Genomic DNA, 23,609 nt, shown 5'->3' with positions numbered 1-23,609 from the left:
TTTTTGATGTAACCTGATCTCTTCTTTGGTGCCATTAGAACATAACTACTTGGAACAACATTTATGTCAGAATGTCAGTAAGTAAACGCCATATATATAACTTCTTTATTTTTCAGAGTAGCTGAGATTTAGAAACATAACTAACTGATATTAAAATAAGGGGAGAAGAGAAATTAAAAAACTAACAGATATTATACACTTAATCTACCCTTATCTATTTGAAATAGTAAAGAAATAATTAAATCAATCCTGCCACAATTCAGGGGATGGGCTAAATGACCCACTAAAGGACTCTTCCAATCCAAATGCCTTTACAATACAGGAATAATTTACAGAATCCAAGTTTACAGCAATGAATATTCATTACTTACAAACCACCACAGACATACAAGCCAAATAAATTGACAGTGCCTGACCCGAGGGGCTGAAATTATGCAGAACTTGTATTTTACCAGTATTTTATCCTTACATAGCTTTTATTGAGCTTCATTTCTCTAAAATGCTACGGGAGTATGAACGTTCTATTTCCTAATCTCACCAGTTAACTTCAACAGCACAGCTAGAAACTCTTCAGTGTTATTTACTGAACAGAATTTGAGAATACACTGAACAGAGACCAACCCATTATATTTTAGCCTACCTAGAAAAACAGAAGGAAGCAAACAGAGGCTTTTTAAATAGAGAGTTATTGGCAAAACTTTAAGATGGAATTCTACACCTAATTACCAAAATAGGAGGTTAAACAGTGCAGTTTCAAAAATTAAATAATTTCTTAGGCATAACAAAAGGCACAAGCTACAGTTATATATTTTGTTCTTAACAAGCAATTTAATTTTACTGTGGTATTCATATATCTAGCATCCAAAATCAGGGCTGGCAATTTCCCAGGAAAAACTAATGTAGGCTAGGGCACCTGTAAATACCAACTTAAACCAAGTTTAAAACGGGAAACTGGGAAGAATAATTGCATCAGGGTCCAGCAAGTACAGAATGAATCCAGCAAGTACGAATACAGAATGAATCTTTGCAAACTTTGGATACATTCATTCAAAGCCGAGGAATAGGCTTGGCCTATCCACTACATCAAAGTTGATCTTCAGCTACAGGATGCTGCATGGCCAAATGGACCTGGCCCATTGGTCTGCAACTCTGAATGCTTCTGACTGCTTAATGCTTCAAGTCTACAACTCTGTACTGTTGTTTTCATATAATCAAATGTTTTCAACTTTTGTTTATGTAATATTGAAAACTGAAATGAGTCATAACATGTATAACTTCCTTGAGAAAATATCAAACCAAAATGTGGACATGCCAATGTTCAGTACTGCATTACAATTACATATATTAATATTATGCCCATTTTAGTTTTACTTTGTATTTGTACAATCCTACATTAATCTACAAATCTACTGCCCTTACATAACCACAGTTGGAATATGTAACTAAAACTAAGTTTAAAGTGGTGTCATTAACTAAACAGTTTTAAAAATAGAAAATGCCTTAGACTGGAACTAACTAGTTTTTCCCAAGGCACTAAAAACCATGATTTTACATGGTAAAAAACATCTCTGATAAATACCACGACAACCCTGCCCAAAATATCAACAGCTATCCACAGCCTTTGCTTAAGCCTCACACATTGTTCTTGAGTCTTTAAAGCTTTTTCAGCAACTGTAATAATCCATTATTTACCAAGTAGAACAGGGTAATCCTCAGCTTCTAGCCACGGTGTACAGATCTGGATGTGTTTAAAGTGCATTTTGTCTATCAGTCTGTTGTAGTGCTTTTTTAGAGGCCCTTTACCTTTTAAATGGGAAACAAACACAATATATATATATTAGTGTTTTTGCTGTGAACACCCAAAGTGGGGTTTTGTCTGCACATTAAAGTCTGGGATATAGAGCAAATTTCATTTGTCTTCCTAGATTGTAAGGTACTAGAAGAAGGGGCTGCGTCATTTATCAATGTTCACACAGGGCCTAGCATGGTGACAGTGAATCCGACTGGGTCTTCTGAGGGCAATCATGAGATATAATGCTATATCGTAGATACAATGTTACTGGATACAAATCAACTGAAAGATGGCACCCTCCAGCAGTACAGTGCCCTTTTAGCATCATGCTAAGTTATTAGTTTAGTACTAGGAGGAAAAAACACCATTTGTTGAACCATCTATATCATTTTGCAAAATCCTCAAATTCAGCGGGTAGGTCTCCTTTCCAAGTACTAGCCAAATTACTCCCTACATAGCAATAGGTCAAATACCATTTAAACCACATTTTAAGATGTTTTACCAGCATTTCTTCACTATTCAAATTCTGAAAATACATCCAAAGGAATTACAGAGTACAATAAAATGGGTAGATTCGTATGCTGGGGCATATCTTTTATTTTAAAATGCCCAGCATGCCACCATTGGTTTGCTTTTTGCTCCAACCACTGGTCTGGCAAATTAGTGCCAAACAAATATCCAATTTATTTTCTTACTTTAGAAAGATCAAAAAAAAAATCAGTGTAAGAGTCAATATAATGTGATGATTAAAATTTATCCTCTAGCATCAGCACTGAAAGGGAACAGAAAATTATCACATAAAAGTGGTACCTGTTATCACACATACTAAAGAAGGAAGCTTGATTCCATCATTGACATACTCTTCATAATCTGCAGAACAGATAAAGTTATTTTGTGTGTATCTAGCACGCATCCTAATTTAAGAATAATTCTGATGGACAAATGAGAACTCTATTTCAAGTAGTTAAAAAAACTTCAGGCAAACTAGTAAACGTGGGAAATTCACATTCGAGAACTTGATCCTAATTTGGACCTCTTGTAACAGCCATAATGCAAAGTAACAATTCTTCACAAGGACACAGGTTTCAGAGTGGTAGCCGTGTTAGTCTGTATCAGCAAAAAGAACGAGGAGTACTTGTGGCACCTTAGAGACTAACAATTTTATTTGGGCATAAGCTTTCGTGGGCTAAAACCCACTTCATTGGATGCATGCAGTGAAAAATACAGTAGGAAGATGTATATACACAGAGAATATGAAAAAATGGGTGTTGCCATACCAATTCTAACTAGACTAATCAATTAAGGTGGGCTATCTGTTTCTTCACTTCACAGGTGGGTATTGTAGTTTCAAGAAAGCTCGATAGAGATCTTATTGGTGTTTTTCTCTGTCTGACGAATTGGAGCAAACGTGGTTGTATCTTAGAGCTTGGCTGTAGACAATGGATTGTGTGATGTGGTCTGGATGAAAGCTGGAGGCATGTAGGTAAGTATAGCGGTCAGGTTCCCAGTATAGGGTGGTGTTTATGTGACCATCGCTTATTAGCACTGTAGTGTCCACGAAGTGGATCTCTTGTGTGGACTGATCCAGGCTGAGGTTTCATCCAGATCACATCACACAACCCATTGTCTACAGCCAAGCTCTAAGATACAACCGCATTTGCTCCAATCCTTCAGACAGAGACTAACACCTACAAGATCTCTATCAAGCGTTCTTAAAACTACAATATGCACCAGCTGAAGTGAAGAAACAGATTGACAGAGCCAGAAGAATACCCAGAAGTCACCTACTCCAGGACAGGCCCAACAAAGAAAGTAACATTACACCACTAGCTGTCACATTCAGCCCCCAATTAAAATCTCACCAGCGCATCATCAAGGATCTACAACCTATCCTGAAGGATGATCCCTCACTCTCACAGATCTTGGAAGACAGGCTAGTCCTCGCTTACAGACAGCCCCCAAACCTGAAGCAAAATACTCACCAGCAACCACACAACAGAAACACTAACCCAGAAACCTATCCTTTCAACAAAGCCCATTGCTAACTCTGCCCACAAGGGACACCATCATAGGACCTAATCAGATCAGCCACACCATCAGAGGCTCGTTCACCTGCACATCTACCAATGTGATATATGCCATCATGTGCCAGCAATGCCCCTCTGCCACGTACACTGGCCAAACAGGACAGTATCTACACAATAGAATAAATGGACACAAATCAGACGTCAAGAATTATAACATTCAAAAACCAGTCGGAGAACACTTCAACCTCCCGGGTCACTCAATTGCAGACCCAAAAGTTGCAGTTCTCCAACAAAAAAACTTCAAAAACAGACTCCAGTGAGAAACTGCAGAACTGGAATTATTTTGCAAACTGGACACCATTAAATTAGGCTTGAACGACGACTGGGAGTGGATGAGTTACTACACAAAGTAAAAACTATTTCCCCATGCTAATTTTCCCCCTACTATTACTCACACCCTCTTGTCAACTGTTTGAAATGGGCCATCCTGATTATCACTACAAAAATTTTTTTTCTCCTGCTGATAATAACCCACCTTAATGGATTAGTCTTGTTAGAGTTGCTATGGCAACACCCATTTTTTCATGGTGTGTGTGTGTGTGTGTGTGTGTGTGTGTGTGTGTGTGTGTGTGTGTGTGTGTGTGTGTGTGTGTGTGTGTGTGTGTGTGTGTGTGTGTGCATATCTTCAATATCTTCCTACTGTATTTTCCACTGCATGCATCCAATGAAGTGGGTTTTGGCCCACAAAAGCTTATGCCCAAATAAATTTGTCAGTCTCGACGGTGCCAAAAGTACTCCTCGTTCTTTTTGTCTTCACAAGGAATCACCTAGCCCTCTCTGAAACATGCATGATACTTAAAGGAAACAGTCTGTGAGGTGTAGTCATAGGTGTTTGCCACCCACAACACTGCTGGGCCAAATTCTGCTTTCCCCCCTCCGTACAGATAATCCCATGGATTTCAAAGGAGGAGCAAGACTTCTCTTTTTCCAAAATAAATTTAAAGCTGATTTCTTAAGAGATTTTTTAAAAATATGTATGTTGACATATTTCCTTTTTTATACTATTTAAATATACTATATGGACATTATGCTTTTAAATGTACAGTTCATAAAATCCACAGTAACTCCAAATAACTCTGTGACCACTAATAGCTGTTTCTTGTTAAGTTAAAAAACCCAGACATAGATTATCCAAATTGCTTAATGCAGGTTCCCATCTTTCTTGAAATCATTTCAATAGATATTTAAAAGTGTGTGTGTGTGTACATGTTGTGTAACAAAGTGGTTTGCCTCATTAGCTGCAGAGCTTGGATCTAAGCCAACAATGATTACAGGATGAGTCCCACCTGAGCCAAAGTTCCCCTAAATCAATGGCTTATTGGGCTGATGTGGTTAAGGTATGTCAGCTTCACAGCCAAGGGCACACAAGGGAGTGACATGGCCAGTATCATGTTCAACTGCCTTTGACAGCCCTAACCTGGTGGAACAGGTAAATATTTTACATCTGAGTGAACAGGAGATGGCCTTTCAGTGGGAGACCAAGTGCAATTTGAACCCATAACCTTCAGACCTGTAGTCAAGCACCTTAACCATTCACCCATTGAATCTTACATCAGGTAACACCCAATAAAAGGCAGTTGTGGCTGCACTAAAGGGGAGGTGCTCAGGGAAGCTCCAGCAGAGTCCTGGGATTTGGGAATGAGGGCTTGGCTACACTGGCGCTTTACAGCACTGCAACTTTCGCGCTCAGGGGTGTGAAAAAACACCCCCGAGCGCTGCAAGATACAGCGCTCTAAAGCCTCAGTGTAATCAGTGCCACAGCACTGGGAGCGCGGTTTCCAGCGCTGCAAGCTGCACCCGTAAGGGATGTGGTTTACGTGCAGCACTGGAAGAGCTCTCTCCCTGCGCTGGCTCGCCAACCACACTCACACTTCAATTTCAAGTGTAGCCATACCCTAAGACTCCAGCCAGGAAGGGTTAGGAATAGCCTGCTAAGACAGGAGAGACTCTGGGCAAGCTAGGGAAAGTGCACAAAAGCTCTCCCAGCAAGGAGGCCTGGGAGTGGAAAGGAAACGTTTATTTAGGGGACTTCAGTTTGGGGCTCTGAATGATTTTCTGTGACTAAACCTAGGCCAGTCTATGTAAGGAATATTTGAGGGAGAAATTATTCAAAAGGCACTGCAAAGGCACCCCTGGCCACAAGAAGGAGCTCAGTAAGCGGCCACGCCACTACATGATGTGTACAAAGTAAAGCTGTAGCCCACTTTATCAAGTGGTTAGAAATATACCTCCTAACGACAAAGGTTTTAATTGTATCCTGCATATCACTATGATCTTAAGCTTTTTTTTTTTTTCTCCCACACTGAGAGACTACTCTGGTTCTTAAATGTATTTGAATTTTCATTTGCACATGAAGGCACTGTTCTTTGAAGAAGCTCTTAGTAATTGTTAAGAACACATCCATAATAAGACTCTTTAAATAGCCAAAGGAAACTCCTTGATACTTACCTTCTAAAGCTTTTAAAAGGATAGAAAAATCTTCATCCTCTGAAAAAGAAAGGTTTGTTAGTGACACTCATAGCATTTTTAGCTGTAATGCCTTATTCTCTTGAAGACAGCAATCGTGACTTTCCTCATCTTCACTGAAGTGACTAAATATACAATGTGCATTTACTATGATAGGTTCTATAAATGTAAGAAACAAACGCCTATAACTCTCATAGTGTTCCTACTTGCTCCATTTAATGGAAACTTTTCCAACACTTACACAAATACTAAACCCAATCAGCATCTCAGGAGCATGACATTTCACTGTCAATTTTATTAGACATTATTCCCAATTAATTCTAATTCAAGAAGATGCACACTTCCATTCTCAACTGCAGTACAGCAGATTTCATTCCAGCTTTAGACCTTTTCATAAACAAAATAATTATCTTAGCGCATAAATATGTAATAAATGTACCAGGAAATGAAAGACAAAACATTTGAACTTATTAGAGCCATTCTAGAGCACCATGCATGCATATTTAATGTACTTCTAATGTTAGATGATGGTAGGACTTGTTTCTCTAATTATTTATGGAGCTCAACATTTACCTTAAAACTCCATAATTAAACTAAACATTTCAACGGATTATGGTCCTCATATGTAGACACTGAGATATCCATACAGCTGAGCTGCAAATTCTTCCTGTTAATCAAAGAAATGTATACAACTTTGTTTTTGCTGCTTGTAATGTCCTATATCAGAGCAAAGCTTATGAATGGGGGAGGGAAGTACAGCTCTAATTTTTATCAACTTTTTAATGTAAAGGTATTATAAAGGAATATTAACAATTTGATTCAAGACCTGTCCAACTGGTGCTGCTGATTAGAAGAGCTGGTCTTTCTTTGATTTGTGTTACATTTCCATTTCTGATGTCTAGTTCTGTAAATGCAGACTTCTCAACATCTGGATGTATGGAGTCTGTTCTGTGTAAACAGGATTTAAAGAGTACAATTATTAATTCCAAAATAGACTATGTAAGGATGTGCACGGATATAATCAAATACTTTACCAAACGGTATGAATTTCACAACATTCTGGTTCCAAATTTGTCATTCAACACCTCTGGGGCTCATTCATTTTGCTAGTGAGCATCTGGGTGTCATGATCATGTGACTCAGATGAGTCTTTTCCTAGCTATCACAGATATCCCAGCTATACTACTTCCGAGAGTGTTCCCTTGGCAATTTGTGAAGAGTGTTTAGCATGCCTTCTAATTCTCCACTATGTACTTGATTTACCTTGAAGATGATGGTCTATAGTGCATTCATTCAAACATACATGGAGTCAATTCATTCTGCACTAAGGATTTTAACAAAGAAGCTGGACTGACTGTCCTGAGGATTTTTTAAGCCATTTCTCATGGTATAGTTGTTGTCTGCCATGATATTTATTACGTGCAGTGTAGCTGCAGCCATGTCAGTCTCTGGATATTGCAGAGACAAGGTGGGTGAGGTAATACCTTTTATTGGATCAACTTCTGTAGGTGAGAGAGAAACTTTCGAGCCAAACAAAGTTCTTCTTCAGGAATATCTTTATGGATGAAAAGCTTCCCTCTCTCAGCTACATAAGAATGGCCATACTGGGTCAGACCAAAGGTCCATCTAGCCGAGCATCCCGTCTTCCAATAGTGGCGAATGCCAGGTGCCCCAGAGGGAACAAACAGAACACATAATCATCAAGTGATCTGTCACCCATTCCCATCTCCTGACAAACAGAGATTAGGGACACCATCCCTGTCCATGAACTTATCTAGTTCTTTTTTGAACCCTGTGATAATCTTGGCCCTCACAACATCCTCTAGCATGGAGTTCCACAGGTTGACTGTGTGTTGTGTGAAAAAATACTTCCTTTTGTTTTTTTAAACCTGCTGCCTATTAATTTCATTTGGTGACCCCTAGTTTGTGTGTTATGAGGAGTAAATAACACTTCCTTATTTACTTTCTCTACACCAGTCATAATTTTATGACTATTGTATCCGTTCATACCATTTGGTACTATTTTATGACTATCATATCCCCCTCTTGTCTCTTTTCCAAGCTGAAAAGTCCCGATTTTATTAATCTCGCCTCATATGGTAGCCGTTCCATCTCCTAATATTTTGTTGTCCTTTTCTGAACCTTTTCTAGTTCCAATATATCTTTTTGGAGATGGGGCGATCACATCTGCACACAGTATTCAAGATGTGGGCATACCATGGATTTATATAGAGGCAATATGATATTTTCTGCCTTATTATCTATCCCTTTCTTAATGGTTCCCAACATTTTATTTGCTTTTTTGACTGCCACTGTACATTGAGTGGATGTTTTCAGAGAACGATCCATAATGACTCCAAGATCTCTTTCCTGAGTGGTAACAGCGAATTTAGACCCCATCATTTTGTATGCATAGCTGAGATTATGTTTTCCAATATGAATTACTTTGCATTTATCAACATTGAATTTCATCTGCCATTTTGTTGCCCATTTACCCAGGTTTGAGAGATCCTTTTGTAGCTCTTTGCAGTCTGCCTGGGATTTAACTATCTTGAGCAATTTTGTATCATCTGCAAATTTTGCCACCTCACTGTTTAACCCTTTTTCCACATCATTTATGATACATTGAAAAGGACTGGGCACCCTTGGGGGACACCACTATTTACCTTTCTCCATTCTGAAAACTGATCATTTAATTCCTACCCTTTGGTTTTTGTTTTTTTTTATCTTTTAACCAGTTACAGAAGTCGGTCCAATAAAAGATAATACCTTACTCACCTTGTCTCTATGATATTTACTATGGCAGACATCCCACTAACTGATGGAGAAGAAACTTTTTTAATGTTAGTTCATGATTTTGAAAAATCTGAGATTTATATGAATGAGGTCCCTCTTTATGAGGTACCCAGTACATGATATTTAGCTCACTGGGAATTTGGCAATTTCCAAATTTCTTCCTTTTGATTTTCTAGCAAGGTACGCTTCAGTAGCTTTGTCTGTGAGCTTTTTACACCAGGACTCGCATCAACCTCAGTCTAGCTTCCCTATATCTATTTAGGGGCCTTATATCAAAGTCCATACTTCAAACCAACGAGGCTCATGTGTATTCACCAGATGAGTGAAACCTACGTGAACAGATCTCTCACTGAAAGTATCTATGAAACAGAAGAGCCATTTTTGCCCAGAGATAGAGGAATACAGGTCAGGAATCCCTGAATCTTCATACCATCTCCAAGAAAGACGGTATTGCTACAAGGATTAGTATAGCATGAGAGGGATTAAACTCCAAATTGATACAAAATCGTTTTATTATAATAACTTAACATTAAATAAACCTGTAACTCATTATAAACCTGCCTTTGCTGAATTTGGGGAGATATTTCCAATTATCTTTGTACACCTGGTGCTTGGAGAATAGCTCATGTTTATGGTTTTGGTTGCATATTTTAGTAAGTTAAATATTCAGGCTAATTAAAGAAATGCCTGGGAAATCCTTGCTTTCTTACAATAATGGACAGGTACAAAAAAGCTTCACGCAAGAATACTGCTTCCTTGTCCATAAATCTGTGCTTATCACCTGCAGGTGCACTTTCAGATGCTGGAACAGCATGACGATTTTCATTTTGCTTGAGTACTTACTCTATATAATTTTTTGTGTGTGTGATGCTAGAAAGATCTGAATATTTGTTGTTGTTTTGTCTTGCATAGTGTGTTTGGTAGGAATTTTCGATTGCAAATTATGGGTGAATCTACTGTAGACTGCAATCTTGGGAACCACTTGGTTAAAAAGACAAACTTCCAAAAGGAGTGTCTTCTCAAAGAGCAGAACACCCACCCTCTCCTCTCACCTCTTATGAAGCTATTCTTTGTCTAGGATAGGGGTGTCTGTGGCTCCAGAGCCACATGCGGCTCTTTAGAAGTTAACATGTGGCTCCTTGTATAGGCACCGATTCCGGGGCTGGAGCTACAGGTGCCAACTTTGTAATGTGCCAGGGGGTGCTCACTGCTCAACCTGACTCTGCCACAATCCCTTCCCCCACTCCACCCCTTCCTGTGCCCTCCCCTGAGCCTCTCACTTCTCCCCCTTGCTCTCTCACACACACACACCCCGTGGCCTCCTGCAAGCCATGAAATAGCTGATCAGGAGGTCTGGGAAGGGAGGAAGAGGTGCTGATCGGCAGGGTTGCCAGTGGGTGGGAGGCACTGGGAGTGGGGGGAGCTGATGGGGGGCTGTTTGTAGAACTGATAAATGAAATTGTTTTTAATTGTTCATTTTATTACTGTAACTTCTGTTCACCATTCACTATACTTGCCTACACTGTAACTTCTGTTCCATATTGTAATTCAAACCCCATTTTAAAACACTCACTCCATTTTGTAAAAGCTTCCTCCAACCTTCATTTTTGCAAACCCTACTGTAATCTTATTAGTTTAGTTTAGATGTGTGAATGAGGTATGTATGAATGATGGAATCAACCTCCAGCCCTAGCCTGTCCTGATGAAATAAAGTTCAAATACCAACGTCTGAAGACCTAGACAACAGCCCTAAACAAAGTAAGAAGCATCCACCCTAAAAAGAAAAGGACAACAGAACAACAGAAGGAAGATCAAAGCCAGGTTCAAGGCTGAAAGTCACGCCTGCAATTAATGGGTGATCAATCTAAACCCAGAGGCAGCGTGACACAGCAAGACCTATAGACTTTGAATCCAAACTAAAAGCCTATAAAAAAGAAGGGTGAGATGAGAAACTCTGGGTAACATTCTGTTGCCAACATGGAAGAACATCGGTGCCTGCCCAACAGAGATCCAGCTCAGCCTTGTGCCCAGCTTTCCTGGCCAGTTAGCTGCCACAAGCTACGAACCCAATCTGCAAAATCAAGCCATGAATTTAAGCTATCTTCAGGACTGGTAACTGCAGCAGCTGCAGAACACCTGATGAATGTGGGTGTGTGTGTGAATGTGTGTGTGTGTATAGGTATTAGGTATAATGTGAATGTGTGTGTGTGTATATAGGTAATAGGTATAATGTGTGTGTATAAGAATTAAGATATTAGTTATTAGTCATAAATTGTTATAATAATAAATGTGGCATCTTTGCCTTGTCCCCTTTAATAAGATCCTGCTGATTTTTATTGGTCTAATATAATTGGTACAACATGTTGAAGTATTACTGTAGCTCTTTGGTAATGTACATTGGTAAATTCTGGCTCCTTCTCAGGCCACCCCGGTCTAGGATTTCAAGAAGACATGTAGCATCTGCTTTATCCAGGCCACAAAAGCTAAGCCAAGAGCCTCTCTAACTCCCACTTCTCTCTTTTCCTTCTGAGGAAAAACCTCAGTTTTAAACCCACAGCAAGAATTCTAGAAATATTCTTACTGAAAATTATTTCTTTTACAGGCACTCTAGGGTCTTCATTCATTTTACTAAGGAAAATATGTACAGTTAGGAAATGTTTTAGTTACTTCTAACCCTGTGTTTACACTAAAGGTGAAGACCTTTGTTCCTTGGAGGCTAAAGATAGCATAAGCTCCTTTTGCTGTGTTTCTTCACTAATATTTTGTATCCAGTTGCAAGCATCTAATGTACTAGCTTTCTGATGCCACTGTTACGTGAATAGTGATATGTTTTATGTATCAACATGAAATCAAATGACATTGTTCTAACTGGTTACTAATGTAACATGCCTTATATTCCAGTGGCTTCTTGTATCTATACTAATTGGGAAATGAGTTAACTTCCTTGACAAATCAAAGACAAGAAACACATCTCCAAGGATTGTTAAGAAGAAACAATGCTTTGAGAGCTATGCGAGTCTAAATACTCTAAAAATCACTTATGTTTAAAAAGACTTTTAAATGTAAAAGGCTTATGTAGAAAGGAGGAATGTTTGGACTCATCTGAAACAGAAATTCATCTCTTAGTAAACCCTGATAGAATTAGAGAGATCTCAGAAGATGAACTAAAAAAGAAAGAATTAAGACCCCACCTTTAGAGAGACACTGAAAATCTCCCACACGAACGCAAAATAATAGGACAATGAAGTTGAAGATTTACAATGCTGTTGCATATGTATTAGCAGACTGCATATTCAGAAGCTGAAGATTTTACCAATGTCATCCCATGAAGGTGCTGAGCCAATGAAAGTGTGCTAACAGCTAATATTTGGATCCTGCCACTCCCCTGAAAGAGGTGCATCTTCTACCTTCAGTGGGACTATGGAAGGACAAGAGTATACATCTTTCTGAACTGAGATACCAATTTGGCACATTCATCTCAGTCTGTTCATCTCAGCTCTTGCAAGCAAGCAAATAGCAGCAATAAGGCAAAGAAGCCATAATGCAACATCAAGAAGTAACCTTCCAGTCTAGTATTGTTTCTGCAACATGATGACATCACAAAGACTTCAGCATCACTGGTGAGATAATGTTTGCAAAAGCACTGCCAAAGGATTAGATTTAAATTTTTCTTATATTATTTCAATGTACTATTTAAAGGCTATTATAGCTTAAGGTATTAACACTAGATTGTTCAGACTGTATACACCTAGGGAGGAGAAAACAGATAACCATGACAAACAGAGAGAAATAGTGGGATTTATTTTTACATTCAGATTGCTACTATTCATTAGTTTGCCTATCTCAAGACCAGTCCTTGCAGTGAGTTGATGGATTTATACAAAACACTGCCTTCTTATTTGAGAAACTGTTGAATAGCTTCTTTTAAGTAAATGAGTTAATATTTTCTCTCTTTTCATAGGACTCAGTTAAGATAATTTACTTCTGCCCATTTATAAATTGTTTAGGTTATCCATAATAAACCAAACAGGATTCATCAACCCTTAAATGAAATTTCCTTGCCCATCTATAAATTGTTTTTGTTACTAATGTACACTAAGACAGGACTCACTACTGATTTTGGAAAATAATACACTTCAGTCTCAAATTATGTAGAGAAGAGTGCCCCCAAGAGGGAGGGCCGACCCTACAGAGTAAATCTCTGACGAAAGATCTCCACAGAGAGATGTACAGACTGACTGACTTGTGTTTTGTTTTTGTTTTTTTTTAATATTCACAACTAAATTGTGGGTATCTTGCTTGTTTTTAATTGTGGTGTCTCATAGACATGCTAAGAATCTCATGTGACTAAAATAGTGGGAGGGGGTCACGTCTCTGGATCTGCATTAAGAAAAACAATTATTTAGATTTGGCCTATCAGTTTTTGTTTCTCTGGACTATAAAGGTGTAGTAACTTTTGGATATAATGATTTGGTATTTGACACCCTAAGAACACCCCATTCCCACTCCACATGCACGTGGAATCATATCAACAAGATGAGTTGCAGTCAGTTAACGGGGAAGAAGCATCACAAGCAATAAGCATATACTCAGTTTCTAAAATAAGTGTGCTGGCCTATCTTAGTTCAGTTAATAAAGACTGTCACTGCATCTGTTACTTATACATACCCTCTTTTAAATGGAGCATAGTCTTTGGCAAGTTTCATGTACAATTTATGCTGGATTTCTAATGGTGTTTCCTTAAAAAAAGAAGCTGGCTTGTCATAGAGGGTTATTGCTCTGCGGTGAAACAAATTCATTAATCAAATAAAAATATATATATAAGGCAATTAAAAGCATCAATAAAACAAAACAATTAATGATCTGATTCTGAAAACTCTTTATATTTTAAAAGCTTTTTGGAACAGAATAGCTATAATGATGGACACTTCTGCCACCCTAAGGATGTACAAAAGAGCACAACAGTGCCTCAAAGCTGTAAACAGTTAAGCAGCTGCATAATCTTTATGTCAATATGACTATGCATAAAGTTAAACACATGCCTGTATCTGCAGGACTGGGGTCTTGCTCTATCAAGAAGGAAAAAGATCTATTTAATTTTTTAATGCTTTTCAAGGTGAACTTTTTAAAAAGTCCCATGTTACTCCTGGGGGGATTCTGTGCCAAAAAATTCAAAATTCTGCATATTTTATTTGTCAAAATAATGCAATATAATCATATCAGTTTCAATTGTTTTGGTAATTTATTTAAACTACAATACAGAAAAAAAGTCACAATAACTATTCAGCATTTCCTAAACATATGAAATTTAAGTTACAAACACTTGGTAACTAATACCCTGCATTCCAGTTATAATCCTGGATTTTCATTTAAATTACATTACAGAACACCAAACATCAAAAAAGTAGAATGCCATTTTAAATTGCTCAGACTTCCACGCATGGAAGTCATACTGTATTGCTAATCATTGTCCTATACCTGGCTGGGTACCTTGGCAAGTGCTTAGTTCTGATTCTACTGACATTTTATTGACCACTTGGTAAATGTTTTATTTGCCTTCAAAGGCTTTTTTTTTTTTAAAAAATGGGTAAGTAAAATAAATCATGAGCTGTAATAACCCCATTGTGCCACTTTGGCACAGGAAAAAAGTGAGAAAGCACATAGACGTTCCTAGCTGAGGACGCCCTTACTGTCATTTGTAAAATGACTCCTTTCACATCAGTTTGGCAATGTAGGGGCCTTAAAACTTTCACAGGTTTTAAAGCTCCTGGGAGAATTGACTGAGAATGGGAACAGTTAACTAACAATAGGAACAATAGGCATTATACTACAGTTCTGCCTTAGAGAATGTGATAAAGTTGCTGTTGATGATTAATTGAACAACTTTTCTACACAGTCAGGATACTACATTTGTGCCTCAGTGAATGAGATAAATTAACTCAGACAGGCTGCTTTATTTGTGCCTCTAGCCCAGGGCTTTTCTCAACCAACTCTTGCTGGTGGCTGCTCTGAGAATTTTTCCTAAAATACTTAATTAACTTTAGCAAAAACAAATAAATATGCACATATATACGTGTCCATATCATTGTAATTTCCTTATGTAGGGGTTTATTGCAGCCTCAACAACAATAATGTAAACTTGTCTCTATTCTTTGTTGGACCTAAACAGAATAGAAACAAAAATAAAATATTTTGCATGTTCTGATTTGTTTTGAGATTGCCAGTTAGTACATCTGCTATGTGAAAAGTGATATTTGTATGTTTGTTTAATATCACTTTTCACCGCAGAGTTACTCACCCCTGGCATGCTCGGGGACAAATTAAGCCCTGGATGAGGAGGTGAATAAGGAGGCAGGTGGGCCAGAGGCAGCAGGGATCGAGGTGATGGCATGGGGGTGAATCCAAGGATGGCACCCAAAACCCTGTGGTTGGGGGACAGAGCCCACCACCGCATGGCCAGAGCCTGGAGCCCACCACCCCAGGGCAGAAGCCTGAAGACCAAACCACAGCACCCCTGGGTTGCCTGCTCCTACAGTTTGTGGCTTCAGAAAGGAGTAGGGACCAGCCCCTGCAGGCAGCCCCAGGAGAGGAGCCACTGCTTTGCTAACAGCTCCTCCCCCCACCCAATCACAACCCAGGAGGCTGTGACTGCAACAAGACCATGGTGGTGGCATTTGAAAAACGCTGCTCTAGCCTGCCTCATGCATAATAAAAAGCCCAACCCTTACATGCCAGGGAGCAGCAGTCACAAAGAGGGACAGAGTCTCTCTCTCACTGGCACACTCGTACGCCCGCCCCTCGCCCCCATAATGATCACACAGACAGGCAGGCACGCCTAGCCCCCGTCCCAGTCTCTGAGGCTGAACAGACGTGCTGCCTGGGCTGCTGGGAAAGAGGCACGTGTCCCCCGGCAGATTTTGTGTGTGTGTTTTTCTCTGCTTGGGGAGCACAGAAAAATGCGGGCCATATGAATTCTGCCCCCGGCACAGAATCCCCCCAGGAGTACCATGTGCTTATCTAGGGAGCTCTCACACATGCTGTAGCAGAGACAAACTCTAGCTTCTTCATCATACAAAAATTATTTCTAAGCAGGAGGTACAATATATAATTTAAGAAATCTCAAGGAGTGTCACATTCCGAAAGTATTTACAGTAGGAGGATGTTCTGTATTTTGTGACATCATGGGCTGCCCTGGCAAGTGACCGGGAGATGGAAAGTCAATCCTAGTTTGCACAGGACAGATTTTAGCCTCTCTCATTTTGGGCAGGGTGTGACCATCATGAGGCCTCAGCAAGCCAACTTTGCTCTTGATTCAGATGCAAAGGCGCTCCTCGGGACAGAACGTCCAAGTGCTGAAACCTCCCCAGGCTACCCTCCTCTGCATTAAAAATAAGAGTTGCTTTCGTACGAAGCCATACGATCTAGAAGACTAAACTACACCAATTAAAAATATTACAGATTTGGCAAGACTACTGCTTATTCACATGGCATAAGGCAGAACTAGGCTTGGCATAGTGGAGCAAATCCTACAAATAGGGACTCATCCATAATGCATACATGACACACATAATATAGCCTTATAAACTGCAATATAATTGTCTTTTTAACTAGCCTTATAACTGTGACCAAGAATCTAAGCTTTAATTTTGTAAAATTCCTCAGCCCTTATGATCACAAAAGAAAAACTTTCAAAATGTAAAATAATGCTAAATTGATGCAGTAATATCTCCCTGAGCCTGCATCTAAAACAATGACTCCACAATGTACTGATATTAAGGCTTGCTGAAGGGATGGGAATTCCAATTTCCTCCAATGCTCAAATTTCAATACAAGATTCATCCTTTACTACCACCACTACCAAAAAACTCAATCACCTCATGCTTGCTTCTGTGCCTATGTAGCTGGGGCCAAAGCCCCAGCTACCACCCCACCCCATCTCAAGCTGTCACTAACATTTAATTCAAATGGCCTCTCAGACTTACTTTGAGAGGCAATTATAGGGGAGGGATAAATATTCACTTTTATTTAAGTTTTGTGGAAATACTGGGAGGTTTTACAAAGTAAACAACAAAAGGGTAAGAAAAGTTTGGTGACACGTACATCCACCAACCCTATATTTCTTGGTAGCCTGGTACCAGAAGCACTGGGATGGACAAATAATATTTTCATGATGAATATGCTTTTCCAAGTATTAGTTCTGAGTCAGAAAGAAGCTTCTTGGATCCCTGATCATACAGTAAGACTTCTATGAATCCAGAATCATTAGGACTAGCTAGCTATATATCCTCACCTAAGTGAAAATCTGTATACAATCATTTGTGTAAGGCCTTTGACTCACTTGATGTTACAATTCATTTGTAGATCTTCTTTCATTGCATTAGTCACACAAAAGTTGTAGTCAGATAGCCGTCCAAAAAGCTTTTCATACCTGACAGAAATTAAACTTCAGTTATAAACCAAATATCATTCCTAACTAATATAAGATTGTGACACTGAATACCAGCTTCTCACCAATACCTAATCTTTGGAATGAACACTAATAATAATTAAACAATTTTGCCTAAAATTATCAGGAGCTGTATCTCGCAATATTCATTTCTCACTTGCCTCCTAACAGATAAATTATGTCTATGTTGATATTGCTCCCTTAAAGAGCCTTGTATATAGAGCCAACATTCAAGATACATTAGAGTACATGCTACCCACTTGGAGGCTCAGAGAAACCAAAGGCCTGAACTAAATTCAACAAAAGAGACCTACTATCATAACCTTAGAGATGGGTTACTGGGCAAATCAGCAATACAGAACCAACAAGCAAATCAGAAAGCAACTATAATATAAAGTGTTTAGCATAACCTAGTCATAACAAACAAGGCAAGACACAGAATATATTTACATTTGAGATATGGAACTTATAAGGAATTAATACAGCCACATACACCATCATGGTATGACTCCAACCCATCTAAAGAGATCCAGATTACTACTATGTATGTTCAGCTCATGCACCTCAGAAGCATGGTTGCAGCTCATTAAGTCCAATGGATGACACTCAAGTTCAGAAATAATTAGGCCTCTTAAGGTCTGTCTACACTTAAAATATTACAGCAGCGCAGCACACTGAAGTAGTGTTTCAGTGTAGATCATGGTTTCTCAAACAGGGGTCGCCGCTTGTGTAGGGAAAGTCCCAGGCGGGCCAGGCCGGTGTGTTTACCTGCCCTGTCTGCAGGTCCAGACTATTGTGGCTCCCACTGGCCGTGGATCGCTGCTCTGGGCCAATGGGAGCAGGGCAGGGCAGGTGGGCAGGGCAGGTTTGAGAAACCCTGGTGTAGACACTATCTATGCTGATGGAAAGGATTCACTTCCAGGAGAGGTGATAGCTAGGAATTCTTCCATCAGCCTAGTGCTGTCTACACAGGCACCTAGGTCAGCTTATCTACATCAGCCAGGGGCATAGATTTTTCACACCCGAGACTGACTGTTAAATCAACCTAATTTTCTGGTACAGACCAGGCCTAAGTCACCAGGTTTTTTACAACTCTGCATGTACACTTCACATACGAACACTGGTATATATGTACAAACACACAGGCACACCCACAAAATTTAGCTGTTTCTGAAGGACATTCCTCAAAAAGATATAACCATTTTAACTCTTTGTGAAAAGTCCTATAGAATACAAAAGAAATAACAGGAATAGGAATTGCTCTAAAATTTAACAGAGAACAATATCATTTTCTATAGCTTTCTGGAACCATTTTACCGAATGGTATAACAAGGGCAGAATTTTCTATTAAGTTCTGTAGCAAGGTCCAAAAAACCCATAGAAAAGGCATTTCCTATTTAATTCTATAGGACACCTCCAAAAGGAAAGTACGTCAATTTTGAACCTAAAAATCAAGTGCCTCTTTAAGGAAACATCTGTCAATGGGCTCCTAATGACTACCTTCTACCTTTTTGTATGCAGTAAACACTATTCAATTTGTAAGAGAAAAATAAAGACTTCTATACAAACCACTCTGCAATTTGTACTATAGGGTGATTTTTTCCATGGATCAGACTCATTATAGTATAACCATAGTTGTGCCAATCAATGATCAGTTTGCTTCTTCGTACAAGGCAAACCATCCAGGTAACAGCTATACTAGGCAGGCCTGGAGGATTCTGTTTAATAAATAAAACAAAAAAACAGCAGCTAATTATGACAAAACGACAAACCGCTTATTAGCTGACAGAAAAGAAAAGGATTGGACTGACACTGCTTTTAACAATCTCTAGGGTATGGCTACATTTGGAATTTCAAAGCGCTGCCGCAGCAGCACTTTGAAGTGTGAGTGTAGTCAGAGCGGCAGCGCTGGGAGAGAGCTCTCCCAGCGCTGCATGTAAACCACATCCCTTACGGGTGTAGCGTGCAGTACTGGGAGCCGCGCTCCCAGCACTGCTGCCCTGATTACACTGACGCTTTACAGGGCTGTATCTTGCAGCGCTCAGGGGGTGTTTTTTCACACCCCAGTTGCAGCACTGTAAAGTGTGAGTGTAGCCAAGGCCTCAGTCTCTAGTGGTCATACATCTAATCCTAACAACTACCATCAAAACTAGCTCTAAATAGCAGCAGAGACACCCAGAATCATTGCTATGGAAACAGAGCTACTTTCTCACTCTTAGAGATGGTACCTCCAAGTGAAGTTCAAGGCACATTGTTGGGGGAAGAGGAGCACTGTGAAGTTCATACTGCTGTTCACTCATGTTGTATTTGTTCTGTAGATAAAAGCTTTCACCCCTCCATGCTCTCAATTTGGCATCTGCAGCCAACAGTAATTCCACTTAGGCCATGTCTACATCTAAAATTTTGCAGCGCTGGTTGTTACAGCTGTATTAGTACAGCTGTATAGGGCCAGCGCTGCAGAGTGGCCACACTTACAGCAACCAGCGCTGCAAGTGGTGTTAGATGTGGCCATACTGCAGCGCTGTTGGGCGGCTTCAAGGGGGGTTCCGGGACGAGAGAGCAAACCGGGAAAGGAAACCAGCTTCGCCGCGGTTTGCTCTCTCGGTCCCGGAGCCACCCAGCAAACCGCAGGGAAGGAGACCTGCTTGCTCGGGGTTCCGGGACCGAGAGAGCAAACCGGGAACGCCGCGGTTTGCTCTCTCGGTCCCGGAGCCACCCAGCAAACCGCAGGGAAGGAGACCTGCTTGCTCGGGGTTCCGGGACCGAGAGAGCAAACCGGGAACGCCGCGGTTTGCTCTCTCGGTCCCGGAGCCACCCAGCAAACCGCAGGGAAGGAGACCTGCTTGCTCGGGGTTCCGGGACCGAGAGAGCAAACCGGGAAAGGAAACCAGCTTCGCCGCGGTTTGCTCTCTCGGTCCCGGAACCCCGAGCAAGCAGGTCTCCTTCCCTGCGGTTTGCTGGGTGGCTCCGGGACCGAGAGAGCAAACCGCGGCGTTCCCGGTTTGCTCTCTCGGTCCCGGAACCCCGAGCAAGCAGGTCTCCTTCCCTGCGGTTTGCTGGGTGGCTCCGGGAATGCGAGAGCAAACCGCGGCGAAGCTGGTCTCCTTTCCCGGTTTGCTCTCTCGGTCCCGGAACCCCGAGCAAGCAGGTCTCCTTCCCTGCGGTTTGCTGGGTGGCTCCGGGACCGAGAGAGCAAACCGGGAAAGGAAACCAGCTTGATTACCAGAGGCTTCCTCCTTCCACGGAGGTCAAGAAAAGCGCTGGTAACTGTCTACATTGGATTACCAGCGCTGGATCACCAGCGCTGGATCCTCTACACCCGAGACAAAACGGGAGTACGGCCAGCGCTGCAAACAGGGAGTTGCAGCGCTGGTGGTGCCCTGCAGATGTGTACACCTTCAAAGTTGCAGCGCTGTAACTCCCTCACCAGCGCTGCAACTTTCTGATGTAGACAAGCCCTCAGAAAACTGATTTCAACAGGACTATTCACATGAGTAAAGTTAAGTATTTATCTAAATGTTTGCTGGACTGAGGCCTTAACAATATAATGAGGGTTAAAAATTCATTTACTTTAAATGTGTGTAAGTAAATATTTGACTGGAATAACTCTACATTTCTATTAATCAACGTGGTATGAATTGTGATTTTTACAAGAAAACACAGAATTTGCAATTTACACTGGGAGACAAATTGTGGTATTGTTCTGTTCTCATTAGATTATTTAACACAGATAATTTTGATTCTATATTTGACTGCTTAAGTCACAATTGTGCTGAGTGCATTAGAATGGATTTCAAATTCTACCTTCATATATGCAATTGAAAATTGCTTTTTGTAAAGACTCAAGCATCTGTGCTAAATTCAGTTCGCTAGTGTTTGTACCAATAAAGTCTGAATGCTCAAAAATTAACGAAAAAAGTGAACACAAAGGTTGCAAATATATGAATCAAAATTCACATTTGCACAAATTTGTTTCCACTATTCATTCTGCACTCACTAGCAGTTTTATCACCAAAATGAACAGTCACTATGTTTTTTGATGTTGCTGGAAAAATGTACTGCAGTGTGATACAATAAACACATAACTACATATCTACATATATACCTGAAGAAGAATATAAGATGGACGATCTACCTTCAGCATTGTATAGAACAGTTGTATTGCCTGTGCAATAACTTTCATAATATACTGGAAAATCTTAGGACCAACTGTAAAATGACAGAATTCTTTGTCAAAATTTCACACAGCACACCCTAAATATGAAATTCATTTAGAAACAATATATAGAAGGAACTTTTTTTTTGTAAGTGATGGCATCCTTTAAAAATTAACACATTACTTCATGGCTTTTGTTTTAGAAAAAAGAGAAATTCATAGTGCATATAAGTAGATACACACAGCATAAACATGTAATTCCAACCACTTGCTCAGAAGTAGACCAATTTACTTTAAAGGCATTGTCCAAGTTTTCATGTGAGTGCTCAGATTGTTAAACATAATAATGTCTGTAGCTTCCATGTAAGATAAACTAATATGCTAATTTTGAGCCAGATTCAAATCTCTGGTACAAAGAATGCCAACACATTTAAAAAAAAAATTCTTGTATGAAATGCAAATTTTCCCTCCCTCTTTAAAAGAAGCAATGATACCCACTGTACTCTGGAAGTTAAACTCAGACCCTAAGAATTTGTTCTCCAACTGAACAATAATGATAAGTACCTTCAGAACAGAAACAGAATATGAAATATTGATACATGTGTACAACTAAAAATCACCTAACTCACTGAACTTACCTTGCAATACTTTAAGCTCCGAAATAGATACAATGTGTATCTTTTCATTGCACAAAATGTCACTATGCGGCTTTGTGCCTGGAAGAAAAAGAAACTGTTCTACAGCCAGATGTTTATTGAACACACATACAAGACTGTTACCATAACTGGACATATTAAACTTGTAAAGTAAAGGTGAATTTAGGAAAAAAACCACCATTTTAATATGAAACATTCCTAAAGTTATTGATTCAGTTCTAAGTGGAGAACATCTAGAATACTAAGGCCATGGCTACACTGGCACTTTACAGCTCTGCAACTTTCACGCTCAGGGGTGTGAAAAAACACCCCCCGAGCGCTGCAAGGCCTCAGTGTAATTAGCGCTGCAAGCTACACCCGTGAGGGAAATGGTTTACGTGCAGCACTGAGAGCTCTCTCTCCCAGCGCTGGCGCTCCGAATACACTCACTTCAAAGCGCTGCCACGGCAGTGCTTTGAAATTTCAAGTGTAGCCATACCCTAAGGGTATGTCTACATCTACAATTTTGCAGCGCTGGTTGTTACAGCTGTATTAGTACAGCTGTATAGGGCCAGCGCTGCAGAGTGGCCACACTTACAGCAACCAGCGCTGCAAGTGGTGTTAGATGTGGCCACACTGCAGCGCTGTTGGGCGGCTTCAAGGGGGGTTCGGAGAACGCGAGAGCAAACCGGGGAAGGAGACCTGCTTCCCCGTGGTTTGCTCTCGCGTTCCCTGAACCCCCGAGCAAGCAGGTCTCCTTCCCCGCGGTTTGCTCTCACGTTCCCCGAACCCCCCTGCAAAGGACGCGAGAGCAAACCGGGGAAGGAGACCTGCTTCCCCGTGGTTTGCTCTCGCGTTCCCCGAACCCCCCTGCAAACCGCGGGGAAGGAGACCCGCTTGATTACCAGAGAGGCTTCCTCAGGTATGCTGGGATACCTGCTTATTCCACGGAGGTCAAGAAAAGCGCTGGTAAGTGTCTACACTTGATTACCAGCGCTGGATCCTCTACACCCGAGACAAAACGGGAGTACGGCCAGCGCTGCAAACGGAGTTGCAACGCTGGTGATGCCCTGCAGATGTGTACACCTCCTAAGTTGCAGCGCTGTAACCCCCTCACCAGCGCTGCAACTTTGTGATGTAGACAAGCCCTAAGATGAGCATATATAGCTGGTGGCACTTTGGTCTGAGTGAAGGAAGCTGCAATCAGCACTCATGCTGGGACCAATAATCA

At 40.5% G+C, this 23,609-nt stretch overlaps 1 protein-coding gene across 4 annotated transcripts in view; it reads right to left on the bottom strand.

Annotated features, from left to right (window-relative positions):
* The window catches only part of ALG1 (ALG1 chitobiosyldiphosphodolichol beta-mannosyltransferase), a 29,452-nt gene that overhangs the window by 4,634 nt on the left and 1,209 nt on the right, over positions 1 to 23,609 (bottom strand). For 2 of the 4 annotated variants that reach the window (XM_030577883.1, XM_030577880.1), the window contains exons 2-10: positions 22,382 to 22,459; positions 21,693 to 21,796; positions 19,157 to 19,305; positions 17,480 to 17,569; positions 13,810 to 13,920; positions 7,172 to 7,293; positions 6,328 to 6,366; positions 2,603 to 2,662; positions 1,693 to 1,803 (exon numbers count right to left, since the gene is read on the bottom strand). In XM_030577883.1, the coding sequence (XP_030433743.1) occupies positions 1,693 to 1,803; positions 2,603 to 2,662; positions 6,328 to 6,366; positions 7,172 to 7,293; positions 13,810 to 13,920; positions 17,480 to 17,569; positions 19,157 to 19,305; positions 21,693 to 21,770 (760 nt within the window). In that variant the 5' untranslated portion in view covers positions 21,771 to 21,796; positions 22,382 to 22,459. The remainder of the gene's footprint in view (positions 1 to 1,692; positions 1,804 to 2,602; positions 2,663 to 6,327; positions 6,367 to 7,171; positions 7,294 to 13,809; positions 13,921 to 17,479; positions 17,570 to 19,156; positions 19,306 to 21,692; positions 21,797 to 22,381; positions 22,460 to 23,609) is intronic. The other 2 variants (XM_030577881.1, XM_030577882.1) reach the window with 2 other exon arrangements.

The sequence above is a fragment of the Gopherus evgoodei genome, chromosome 10, assembly GCF_007399415.2.
Source record: "Gopherus evgoodei ecotype Sinaloan lineage chromosome 10, rGopEvg1_v1.p, whole genome shotgun sequence".
NCBI classification, from domain to species: Eukaryota; Metazoa; Chordata; order Testudines; family Testudinidae; genus Gopherus; species Gopherus evgoodei.
This window is presented reverse-complemented; position numbering and strand designations above follow the sequence as displayed.